Source organism: Alosa pseudoharengus, unplaced genomic scaffold, assembly GCF_046254945.1.
Source record: "Alosa pseudoharengus isolate Yale_2024_CS ecotype anadromous, Long Island Sound unplaced genomic scaffold, YU_APseudo_1.1 YU_APseudo_1.1_scf_5, whole genome shotgun sequence".
Classification (NCBI taxonomy): domain Eukaryota; kingdom Metazoa; phylum Chordata; class Actinopteri; order Clupeiformes; family Clupeidae; genus Alosa; species Alosa pseudoharengus.
The window spans coordinates 1,119,279-1,133,415 of NW_027468837.1; the positions used below are offsets into that span (position 1 = coordinate 1,119,279).

At 36.0% G+C, this 14,137-nt stretch overlaps 1 protein-coding gene across 1 annotated transcript in view; it reads left to right on the forward strand.

The window, feature by feature from the left end:
* Positions 1 to 14,137, forward strand: part of dock3 (dedicator of cytokinesis 3) — an 835,931-nt gene that overhangs the window by 193,344 nt on the left and 628,450 nt on the right. The window contains 1 exon segment of the mRNA XM_076267926.1: positions 1,680 to 1,827. Within this exon segment, the coding sequence (XP_076124041.1) occupies positions 1,680 to 1,827 (148 nt within the window).

Below are 14,137 nucleotides of genomic sequence, written 5' to 3' on the forward strand. Positions count from 1 at the left end.
ATTCAATAACCACTCATTTCATGTATAGCGCCACCTAGTTAAACACAAAAAAGTAAAAATGAGGTGTTGTAATCGCAGGTATCTGTGACCTAACATAGTCAAAACTGCACAAAATTGGAAGTGTAGGATCATTATGACACCCTCTGAATGCACGCCAAGTTTCGTGGAATTCCGTTCATGGGGGGCCACACAATAAATTAATTTATGTTACTATACACCAACTGGCCTGTAGGTGGCCGGAGACAGTTTTCTGTGAATATCTCGAGAACCGTAGGGCCTAGGAGGTCCACCTTTTTTATGTATGTTGGTCTTAAGGGGGCATGTCAACCCATCCCATTACCACTTATTTCATGTACAGCGCCACCTAGTTAAAAATTAAAAAGCAAAAAATTAGGTGTTTTCATCACAATATCTCTGGCTGACAAAGTCAAAACTGCACGAAATGAAAAGTGTAGGATCATTATCACACCCTCCGAATGCATGCCAAGTTTTGTGTACTTTCGTTCATGGGGGGGCCTTACAATAAAATAATTTATGTGTACATTTAGTGACGTACACCAACAAGGATTCCCGGGACACTGAAAGACCGGGGTACACAAAACTTGGTGGGCATGTACCCCCACATGGATAACATGAAACCGTCATTTTTCGTTTTGATCCGTAGCCCCCCCGCTGGACTGGACCCCCCAAAAGGAGGGTAGGGCAGACACAGTTCTCTGTGAATATCTTGAGAACTATAGGGCCTAGGATGACCATTTTTTTCCGTATGTTTGCCTCCAGGGGTCATGTTAACCCATTTCATGTGCACACATGTGCACAAACAGATACACACACACACACACATACATTCACAGTAATCATACGTATGACACATACTCACACAGTAGACATATACGCTTGCATGCACAGGCACATACGCAGGCATGCACACAAGCACGCACACACACACACACACACACACACACATAACATAAACATGTACATGCACACATGCACACAATTCAAGAATTTCTCAGAATTATGAACAGGCAAGATGGAGGTGGGGTTGTATAAAATTAATTTTACATGTGAAATCTATGAACTAATCATGTTTTGGTACTTGTTGTCTAGCAGATATCAGTGAGAATTGAGTGTGGATAATGCAATTTAGTGAGACAGTTAGAATCATATAGGCCTTTCAGCGTGATTTCTTTTTGTGGAAAAAATGTGCTGGACTGGGCGGCGGTCATATTTTGTACCGCTCTGCGGTACATCTAGTTATTAAATCATACTGAGAACATGTTTGTCTTCCATTCTACAAAGTTTGGTAAGGCTAGGCATAATACTTTTTAAGATATGAATGTCCAAACATGGTCTCCAAGATAAGGCCTTTTAGAGAGTGTAAATGATCAAGGGCAAAAACTATATGAAAACAATATAATTGAACAAATATATTTTACAGGTTTCAGTTATGGAACCTAAATATTGTGTAGACAAACTTTGAGGGAAATCGGAGTCGGTGCTGCAACCATTTTCCTGGATTTTGTCTGATTTGACACAGAATTACCCATATGCCTAATATGTCTAAATGCAATACAGTGAGATTTTTATAAAGCTTTTCTCTAGTTTTTGATGCAATTAGTAGATATGCATTTGAGATATATGTCTCTATATTTGTGTCTGTATGTGTGTGCATGCAGGCCGGATGCTTCTAAATGACTCAAAGAAGGGCCCACCTCATGTACAGTATAGACGACCATATGGATGTGCTGTGCTGGCCATGAGTGATGTACTACAAACCATCTCAGAGATGAAGGAGGAGAAGGACTTTGTGCTGAAGGTTTATACGTATGTACCAACACATGTAAACCTATGTATATACAGTCAAGTAAAAGAACATGCAAGGATGTAGCTTATACAAATTACCTAATGGCTATTTTGTTCCATTGCTTTTGAAAAAGATAAGTAGAGACAGTCTTTGCTTCACAAGATAAGATAACATGTCATGGTTTGCTATCTTATATTAGCATAACATTGTTAGCTGCTTGATAATGTTGTCAGATTAGCCATTATCTATTATTATAGTGCATGAAAATGCACTATACTGTTCTTCCAAATCTTTTTATTACAATGCATGAAAATTCTTCCTAGGCTTCTTCTTATTACAGTGCATGAAAATGCACTGTACTGTTCTTCCTAGGCTTCTTCTTATTATTATAGTGCATGAAAATGCACTATACTGTTCTTCCAAAGTTTCTTATTATTACAGTGCATGAAAATGCACTGTGCTGTTCTTCCTAGGCTTCTTCTTATTATTACAGTGCATGAAAATGCACTGTACTGTTCTTCCTAGGCTTCTTCTTATTAGAGTGCATGAAAATGCACTCTATTGTTATCCGATTTATTAGAGTGCATGAAAATGCACTCTACTGTTCTTCCTAGGCTTCTTCTTCTTATTATTATTATTACAGTGCATGAAAATGCACTGTACTGTTCTTCCTAGGCATTTTAATATTATTATAGTGCATGAAAATGCACTATACTGTTCTTCCTAGGCTTCTTTTTACAGTGCATGAAAATGCACTGTACTGTTATTCCAAGGCATTTTATTATTATTACAGTGCATGAAAATGCACTGTACTGTTCTTCCAAGGCTTTTTACAGTGCATGAAAATGCACTGTACTGTTATTCCAAGGCATTTTATTACAGTGCATGAAAATGCACTGTACTGTTCTTCCTAGGCTTCTTATTACAGTGCATGAAAATGCACTGTACTGTTCTTCCTAGGCTTCTTCTTCTTATTATAGTACTGTTCTTCCTAGGCTTCTTATTACAGTGCATGAAAACGCACTGTACTGTTATTCCAAGGCATTTTATTACAGTGCATGAAAATGCACTGTACTGTTCTTCCTAGGCTTCTGATTACAGTGCATGAAAATGCACTGTACTGTTCTTCCTAGGCTTCTTATTACAGTGCATGAAAATGCACTGTACTGTTCTTCCTAGGCTTCTTCTTCTTCTTCTAACGCAGTTAATGCAGCTTCAACCGTTTAACGTAGAAACTTCATTCAAACTGCGTTGCGTAGGTCTTACTTACGACATGTGGGCTTTGTATTTTTCATCTTTGTAACTTTTATACTTTTTAAACTATTAATTAAAAACTGTTCAAAATTTCCCCATAGACTTAACATGGGCTGATGACATCACAATAGAGCCGTTAAGCAATTAGAATCCTATGGCAGGTGTTCGGGCCAGCTGCATCAACTGCCAGTCTCAGGTTTTAAGCATACAAACTGGCCCTATTAAGACTACACATCCTGTCCAACTGCATTTCCTGAAGGAAATACAGTGCATGAAAATGCAAAAATATGATGAGTTCATATGGTTAAATTATTTGCTTGGTAGATAAGGTTTACTATAGTTGGAATGACTGAACAGTTAAATAGGTTGATAATTGAAATGGTTAAATTTTTAGGCAGATAGTTGACGATAACTAACAGTTGGAATGGCTCCAATGTTTGCTAGTAGTTATGCTAACTATGTTAACAAAGATAATAATGTTAACCAAGTAACTATGCTAACTAGCATGCTAACAATGTTAAAATGTTAACTATGCTAACCATATGACTTAGCTAACCTAGCTAATCATGTTTATTAGTTATGCTAACTATGCTAACTAACATGCTAATTATGCTAACCACATGACTTAGCTAACTTAGCTAATAATTTTTAACAGTTCTGCTAACTATGCCAACTAACATGTTAGCATGCTAACTATGCTAACCATGTGACTTAGCTAATCATTTTTAGTAGTTTTGCTAAAAATGCTAACTAACATGTTAGCATGCTAACTATGCTAACCATGTGACTTAGCTAACTTAGCTAATCATTTTAGCAGTTTTGCTAAAAATGCTAACTAGCATGCTAACATGCTAGCATGCTAACTATGCTAACCATGTGACTTAGCTAACTTAGCTAATCATTTTCAGCAGTTTTGCTAAAAATGCTAACTAACATGCTAACATGCTAGCATGCTAACTATGCTAACCAAGTTACTTAGCTAACTAGCTACAGTGGGTAGGAGTCATAGTTGATGACAAGTAACAGTTACAATGGCTGAACAGTTAAAAAGTTCAGTAGTTTAAAGGCTTAAATTGTTTAACAGTGAAATATTGTAGTGAGGACTTTTATTTTGAAACAGTTTTTGGCAGAGGAAGCAGTTGAACAGGATGTGTAGTCTTAATAGGGCCAGTTTGTATGCTTAAAGCCTGAAAGTGGCAGTTGATCCAGGTGGCCCGAACACCTGCCACAGGATTCTAATTGCTGTGATGTCATAAAGGGCAATGTTAAGTCAATGGGGAAATTTTTATAGTTTTTAATTAATAGTTTAAAAAGTATAAAAGTTACAAAGATGAAAAATACATAGCACTCTTATCCCAAGTAAGACCTACGTAACAAAGTTTGAATGAAGTTTCTACGTTAAACGGTTGAAGCTGCATTAAATGCGTTAGAAGAAGAAGAAGAACTAGAAAAGCATTTCCTGAAGGAAATACAGTGCATGAAAATGCAAAAATATGATGAGTTCATATGGTTAAATTATTTGCTTGGTAGATAAGGTTTACTATAGTTGGAATGACTGAACAGTTAAATAGGTTGATAATTGAAATGGTTAAATTATTTAGGCAGATAGTTGACGATAACTAACAGTTGGAATGGCTCCAATGTTTGCTAGTAGTTATGCTAACTATGTTAAAGATAATAATGTTAACCAAGTAACTATGCTAATTAGCATGCTAACAATGTTAAAATGTTAACTATGCTAACCATATGACTTAGCTAACCTAGCTAATCATTTTTATTAGTTATGATAACTATGCTAATTAGCATGCTAGCATGCTAATTATGTTAACCATGTGACTTAGCTAACTTCGCTAATCATTTCTAACAGTAATGCTAACTATGCTAACTAACATGTTAACATGCTAGCATGCTAACTATGCTAACCATGTGACTTAGCTAACTTAGCTAATCATTTTTAGGAGTTTTGCAAAAAATGCTAACTAGCATGCTAACATGCTAACTATGCTAACCATGCTAACTAGCTACAGTGAGTAGGAGTCATAGTTGATGACAAGTAACAGTTACAATGGCTGAACAGTTAAAAAGTTCAGTAGTTTAAAGGGTTAAATTGTTTAACAGTGAAATATTGTAGTGAGGACTTTTATTTTGAAACAGTTTTTGGCAGAGGAAGCAGTTGAACAGGATGTGTAGTCTTAATAGGGCCAGTTTGTATGCTTAAAGCCTGAGACTGGCAGTTGAAACAGGTGGCCCGAACACTTGCCATAGGATTCTAATTGCTATGATGTCATAATCATAATGTTAAGTCAATGGGGAAATTTTGATTAGTTTTTAATTAATAGTTTAAAAAGTATAAAAGTTACAAAGTTGAAAAATACAAAGCTCACATGTCCTAAGTAAGACCTACGTAACATAGTTTGAATGAAGTTTCTACGTTAAACGGTTGAAGCTGCATTAAGTGCGTTAGAAGAAAAACTGTTAGCATGCTAGTTAGCATTTTTTGCAAAACTGCTAAAAATGATTAGCTAAGTTAGCTAAGTCTCATGGTTAGCATAGTTAGCATGCTAACATGTTAACATACTAGTTAGCATTTTTTGTAAAACTGCTAAAAATGATTAGCTAAGTTAGCTAAGTCACATGGTTAACATAATTAGCATGTTAGCATGCTAATTAGCATAGTTATCATAACTAATAAAAATGATTAGCTAGGTTAGCTAAGTCATATGGTTAGCATAGTTAACATTTTAACATTGTTAGCATGCTAGTTAGCATAGTTACTTGGTTAACATTATTATCTTTAACATAGTTAGCATAACTACTAGCAAACATTGGAGCCATTCCAACTGTTAGTTATCGTCAACTATCTGCCTAAATAATTTAACCATTTCAATTATCAACCTATTTAACTGTTCAGTCATTCTAACTATATTAAACCTTATCTACCAAGCAAATAATTTAACCATATGAACGCATCATATTTTTGCATTTTCATGCACTGTATTTCCTTCAGGAAATGCTTTTCTAGTTAGAGTGCATGAAAATGCACTCTACTGTTCTTCCTAGGCTTCTTCTTCTTCTTCTTCTTCTTCTTCTTCTAACGCAGCTTCAACCGTTTAACGTAGAAATTTCATTCAAACTGCGTTGCGTAGGTCTTACTTATGACATGTGGGCTTTGTATTTTTCATCTTTGTAACTTTTATACTTTTTAAACTATTAATTAAAAACTGCTCAAAATTTCCCCATAGACTTAACATGGGCTGATGACATCACATTGGACTAATTAACTTGATTTGCACCTGGTATCATCTTCCAGCTGCTCATCTAGGCCCCATCAAAGAATCAGTTCAACTGATTGCACCTGTATCAACTGCTTTCTACTGAACTAGACCAACTCTCTCTGTCTCTCCATTCTACAAGGATATAAGACACATTTCATCCAACTTTCTATCCATTCATCCTCTTCAAACCATTCACTCATCCACCCATTAAACTATCCATCAACATCCATTAAACAATCTGCCTATCAACATCCATTCAACTTTCTGTCTATCAACATCCATTACACTATCTACATTTAACTTTTAAACTATATACTCTGTCTCAGGCTTTAAGCATACAATATGGCTCTATTAAGACTGCCGTTAAGCAATTAGAATCCTAGGCCAGGTGGCCAGGTCACCTGCACCCTATCAGTTTCTCAGGCTAACCTTTTACACTATCCACCTATTTGACTGTTCAGTCAGTCCAACTATATTAAACCTCATCTACCTAGCAAATAATTTAACCTTTTACACTATCCACCTATTTAACCGTTCAGTCATTCCAACTATATTAAACCTCATCTACCTAGTTCAGTCATTCCTACTCAAAATTTCCCCATTGACTTAACATTGCCCTCTATGACATCACAACAATTAGAATCCTGTGGCAGGTGTTCTGGCCACCTGTTTCAACTGCCATTCTCAGGCTTTAAGCATACAAACTGGCCCTATTAAGACTACACATCCTGTTCAACTGCTTCCTCTGCCAAAAACTGTTTCAAAATAAAAGTCCTCACAACAATATTTCACTGTTAAACAATTTAACCCTTTAAACTACTGAACTTTTTAACTGTTCAGCCATTGTAACTGTTACTTGTCATCAACTATGACTCCTACCCACTGTAGCTAGTTAGCATGTTAGCATGCTAGTTAGCATTTTTAGCAAAACTGCTAAAAATGATTAGCTAAGTTAGCTAAGTCACATGGTTAACATAGTTAGCATGCTAGCATGTTAGCATGCTAGTTAGCATTTTTAGCAAAACTGCTAAAAATGATTATATAAGTTAGCTAAGTCACATGGTTAGCATAGTTAACATGCTAGCATGTTAGCATGCTAGTTAGCATTTTTAGCAAAACTGCTAAAAATTATTAGCTAAGTTAGCTAAGTCACGTGGTTAGCATAATTAGCATGCTAGCATCCTAGTTAGCATAGTTAGCATAACTAATAAAAATGATTAGCTAGGTTAGCTAAGTCATATGGTTAGCATAATGCTAGTTAGCATAGTTACTTGGTTAACATTATTATCTTTGTTAACATAGTTAGCATAACTACTAGCAAACATTGGAGCCATTCCAACTGTTAGTTATCGTCAACTATCTGCCTAAAAATTTAACCATTTCAATTATCAACCTATTTAACTGTTCAGTCATTCCAACTATAGTAAACCTTATCTACCAAGCAAATAATTTAACCATATGAACTCATCATATTTTTGCATTTTCATGCACTATATTTCCTTCAGGAAATGCTTTTCTAGTTACAGTGCATGAAAATGCACTGTACTGTTCTTCCTAGACATTTTATTACAGTGCATGAAAATGCACTGTACTGTTCTTCCTAGGCATTTTAATTACAGTGCATGAAAATGCACTGTACTGTTCTTCCTAGGCTTCTTCTTCTTCTTATTCTTATTATTTTTCTTCTTCTAACGCAGTTAATGCAGCTTCAACCGTTTAACGTAGAAACTTCATTCAAACTGCGTTGCGTAGGTCTTACTTATGACATGTGGGCTTTGTATTTTTCATCTTTGTAACTTTTATACTTTTTAAACTATTAATTAAAAACTGCTCAAAATTTCCCCATAGACTTAACATGGGCTGATGACATCACAATGGACTAATTAACTTGATTTGCACCTGGTATATCATCTTCCAGCTGCTCATCTAGGCCCCATCAAAGAATCAGTTCAACTGATTGCACCTGTATCAACTGCTTTCTACTGAACTAGACCAACTCTCTCTGTCTCTCCATTCTACAAGGATATAAGACACATTTCCTCCAACTTTCTATCCATTCATCCTCTTCAAACCATTCACTCATCCACCCATTAACCCTTTCGTGCCCGTGCCGAACATTCCATTTTTGGTGCTGGATGACCTCCTTACACAAAAAACCTTATTACTTGAGTATAATACATACCATCAATGGGATATACATACCATTGTAATCAGAAGGATCAGTTCTATCAAATGATGTAAAATACATATGGTAATGTTGATACAGTAATGAACAGTCTTTGAAAATCCTCTCCAAATGTATACTGAAATTTGTTAAAATTTTATTTCATTCACATAAAAATTAATTTTCATCATATTTCTATACGAGATAGAGAAAAATATAGAGTGTATGACATGTTCAGCAAGTTGTGGGCTATTTAACAAAAAAGACTGAATTGGAATATCATTAACCTTTCAAAAGTTATGATAAATTTAGTGATCAGTGTAAAAAAATGCAGGAAACGGGATTTAGAGTGTTGACAGAATTCACATTCTCTTTCTCACCAAAAACATAAAAGTATGCATAAAAACTAATAATGAAGTCAGACACAATGGTTTAGATTTATTTGGTCCATAAGAATAAACCATTTATTTGTATATAAGCAAATGCTACAGTCAATAATAATGATATATAAAAGAAAAACATGTACCTTACCAGTAATACAGGAAGTAAGTATACTGTATATTTATTGAAGATCAATTCTGAATAGAGACATAAAATACATTTGATTCAACAGATACAACTTCCTTATATAAATTAGTTTAATATGAAAATGATATACATCTATAAAATGTATTATTTATGAAAAGCTAGGAATACAATCAACTTCAACAACACTCAAAAATCAATGTGTTCTAAACATTTGAAAGTGGATTACATAGAACAAGCCTGCCACATATACACACAAACTCACACACACACACACACACACACACACACACACACACACACACACACACACACACACACACACACACAGAGGAGGATAGGGAAAGGTGGGGTGGGGAACCTGAAGGTTAAACACAGAAGACCTATGACTCATAACGAAACGCTTCCCCTTCTGTAGAATGCCAAATCTGACAGCAATTTTGTTTACCAAAAAAACAAAGTCACCTACCGCTAAACTCCAGGCCATACAAGCTACTTTAGTGTTATTATGTATTGTTTTTATAACAAAGCCAACAATTTTTCTTTGGCTCCTGCTGTACAGGAATATGTACTTGATGAAAAGACGACAAAGTAGTAGTTGGAGCAGCTGAAGGCGAGGCTGAAAGCTGTTGTGATAGATTTTCTCCAAAGTCTTTCTGGCTGTAGCTACCAAACCTAGGTTCAACACCAGATTCTGCATTGCCAAACTTGAAATAATAAGAAACTACTGACAACGGCAATGTCAATGGAGAAAAAGTGTACACAATATGTATTTCTCATTTGGTCAACGCTCCCTGATCCCTTCAGAGACTTGGTTCCCTAGTAGCAATGGATATTAGGGAGGGAAGTGAAGTCCCATGTCAATGATCAATCCCAGAAAACTGTGAAACTCTTCTGGGGTCTCTTCGTCCCATGCCCCTGCACTGTGTGTTTGCATACGACGGCCTACTAAGCACAACCTCCCACCCGTTCCGGTTGGTAAAAACACATATGCCTGGGACAACAACATAACAAGTCTATTTCACAGTGTTTTAGTGGCAGTCTACACCAACCTACGCACGCCACCTAAATCTATACCTTCTTCCTCCATCCTCACATGGTCTTCAACATTGTGAGCGCAAGCTCATCAGCAGTCAGCTACCTCTTCAGGCCTGCAAGGAGGTCTGTGTAGGTCTTGTCATCCTCCATCTGAAACAACAGTAAAATCATACAAATGTAATACCTTTATTAATTTAAAAAATAAAATCACAAAACTACAGATGCGTGCGTGTGTGCACATACATACACAAGAAGAGGTAGCCTAAACTATTGAAGCATTCAAGAACTCAAAAATATTTAGAAGTATGAAAAGTCATTTTATTACACATGGGTTTAGCTACCCTAAATCTGATTGCCTGGCTGGCATTAAGATAAAGACAGATTACATTTCACCTAGTAACTAACTGCTGAAATGCAATAATGACATTTCTGACATAATATGTGATTTCACATCATGTTTTCTATGTTTTCTATAACTACATATTGAGAAGAGTAGAATATCAAGTCATGCCATCTTAGAAAATGTTGAGACAAGCACGTCTGATGTTTGTCATTTAGAAGTTAGCAAGGTAAAACAGTTCACTACAAACTGCCTAGCGAGGTAACAACCCGAGGAGAGGCAATAAGTTAATTAGCACTACATATCTGACAGAATCCGTGATTTCACATCTTGTTTTTTACAACTACATTGAGAGGAGTAAAAATATCGCTCAACTTATTTCATGTAAGAGAACGCAACTTAGAAACGCGGCGCCCATTGATTTATTCAGCTTTGGTATGCTATACTGACTTGCCAATATAATGCTTACCTAACAAGCAAATTGGTACTAGAAAACAAACTTACTTACAGGTTATATACTAACAGGTTTTTAAATGAAATTGTCAAATGAAAATAACTGATATCAAAAGCAAACGAGAATACTGCAAGCAGTTCAGAGTAATGCAGCTAGCTAGTTACATGACGATGCACTTAGCCCCCGCTATGCCATAATTTTGACGCTGATGAGAAAGCATAGTACTGTCAAATGACATGATTTTATGACTACAAATTAAGATGAACCATAACTAGAAACTATGTAAAACATATATTACCTCAGTTTATCCAGCTGTATGGTTTCCAGTCGATGTAAACTCCAACGAAGTGCAGGTGGCATCTGGCGGTCAATGTCAAAATGTACTGACTGAAGTGAAAAGTTTTTTTCACGACTCATCTTCAAGTATCCAAAACATTTCGCGCCATAAACCCCTTAACCAATCATATCAAATTGAAGCTTATGTTGTCAGCATTACGGGGAAGATTTCAGAAATAAAATCAGTCATTGGACAGCTGAGATATTAGATGATTGGTCATCGTTAAAATTTTAACGAAATTAGAACGGTCGGGCTTGTAAGGGTTAAACTATCCATCAACATCCATTAAACAATCTGCCTATCAACATCCATTCAACTTTCTGTCTATCAACATCCATTACACTATCTACATTTAACTTTTAAACTATATACTCTGTCTCAGGCTTTAAGTATACAATATGGCTCTATTAAGACTGCCTGAACTTTTTGTGCGTTTAATACAGCTTCAACCGTTTAACTTAGAAACTTCATTCAAACTGCGTTGCGTAGGTCTTACTTATGTGACTTCAGCTATGTATTTTTCAACTTTGTAACTTTTATACTTTTTAAACTATTAATTAAAAACTACTAAAATTTCCCCATTGACTTAACATTAGATTATGACATCACAATAGAGCAATTAGAATCCTATGCCAGGTGTTCAGGCCACCTGGATCACCATATATGGCTCTGGCCAGGCCACCTGGATCAACTGAGTTTCTCAGGCTTTATGACATCATAGCAATTAGAATATTGTGCCAGGTGGCCAGGCCACTTAGATCAACTGTCAGTTTCTCAGGCTTTAAGCATACAGGCTCACATCTATGCTATAAGCCTGAGAAACTGTTCAGTCATTCCAACTATATTAAACCTCATCTATCTAGCAAATAGTTTAACCTTTTAAACTATCCACCTATTTAACTGTTCAGTCATTCCAACTATATTAAAACTCGTCTACCTAGTTCAGTCATTCCAACTATATTAAACATCATCTACCTAGCAAATAATTTAACCTTTTAAACCATCCACCTATTTAACTGTTCAGTCATTCCAACTATATTAAACCTCGTCTACCTAGTTCAGTCATTCCAACTATATTAAAACTCATCTACCTAGCAAATAATTTAACCATTTAAACTATCCACCTATTTAACTGTTCAGTCATTCCAACTATATTAAACCTCATCTACCTAGCAAATAATTTAACCTTTTAAACTATCCACCTATTTAACTTTTTAGTCATTCCAACTATATTAAACCTCATCTACCTAGTTCAGTCATTCCAACTACATTAAACCTCATCTACCTAGTAAATAATTTAACCTTTTAAACTATCCACCTATTTAACTGTTCAGTCATTCCAACTATATTAAACCTCATCTATCTAGCAAATAATTTAACCTTTTAAAACCTCATCTACCTCATAACTGCTAAAATGATTAGCTAAGTTAGCTAAGTCACATGGTTAGCATAGTTAGCATGTTAGCATTGTTAGCATTGTTTCCAAAACTGCTAGAAAACATGAGCTAAGTTAACTAAGTAACTTGGTCAAAATAATTAGCTTTGTTAGCATAACTGCTAGCAAACATTAGAGCCATTCCAACTGTCAGTTATCGTCAACTATCTACCTATATAGAGCCCTTAAACTATTTGTCTATCAACACGCATTAAACTATCAGTCTGTCAACAACTTTTAAACTATCTACATACATAGCCGTGGGAAGTAGGGGTGCTGGGGGTGCGGCAGCACCCCCTGCAGGAAAGCACGCGTATTTATATGTCATACCACTCACGATCAGAAAAAAAAGAAGCTCTCCGTCCCGTCTATTATTCTATTATGCACTAAAAAATGTTAGGCCTACATTAGACCTGGGAGATCTCAACAAAAACTAAACAAATTAACAAAACAAACCCTGAGGGAGATATCCTATGACGCTAGCTTTATGGTACGACAATATGCCATATTAAGTAGGCTAGCTGAATATTACCGTGAGTTTCCCAAGGAGCTGAACACGGGCCGCCTCAATCTTCAGCTTAAAATAATGCATATGTTATCGGGGAGTCTCGGTGCACCACGGTGAAAGGTGGCATGGATATTAAGTAAGCTCCATCCACAAACAAGAGCTCTCTTCAGCGAGGTAGATGAACTTATTCATTCATCTGTGTCTTTGCGTGCCTGTTTCAGTGGCCTCCTCAGAGCGTTCATTCTCTTCTTTTTGAAAGTGTAGGTTAATTATAAAGGCTACACTGTGCGTTTATGATGTCAGCATTTGTTGTAGGCTATATTTGTGATATGTGGATCAATTTAATGTAGGCTAGCCTATGAATATTGCGTTGTGTAGGCCTATGTTATGCATATGTTTTGAGTCAATGTGTTCTGTCTAATATGCTGTGCGATAGGATCTTTAGCCTGTTTTGACACCCATGTCAGAAGCGTCAATAATTATTACGTTTTATTAATGTTGGTGTTCAACAGTTTTATATTTCTCGTGTTCACCGTCGATTTCGATTCAAGGCTACAGCAACTTTGTTACCTTACTAGTGTAGCGTCAGATAGCAGACGGTTACTTTGTTTGCCAGTATCAATCTGTGGTTTGCGACATTTTGTTGCATTTTTTCTGTAGTGTAGCCATAATGTTCTTGACAGTGATGTATGCCTGTGCTGTGTGTCATGCAATGCCAGTATGCTGTTGTCCATTAACAGAGAAAGGCGTTTAAATAAAATACAATAACCCCCCCCCCCACTACAGCACCCCCAACCAAAACTCACTTCCCACGGCCCTGTCTACATATAACTTTTAAACTTTCGACATTCATTAAACTATCTGTCTATTAAACTATCTGTCTATTAACAACTGTTAAACTATCTACATTCAACTTTTAAACTGTCTACGTCTAAACTATCAACTTTTTATCAACCTATGCTATGTCTGTCCTAGCTTCATTTTCATGCACTCGTAATTC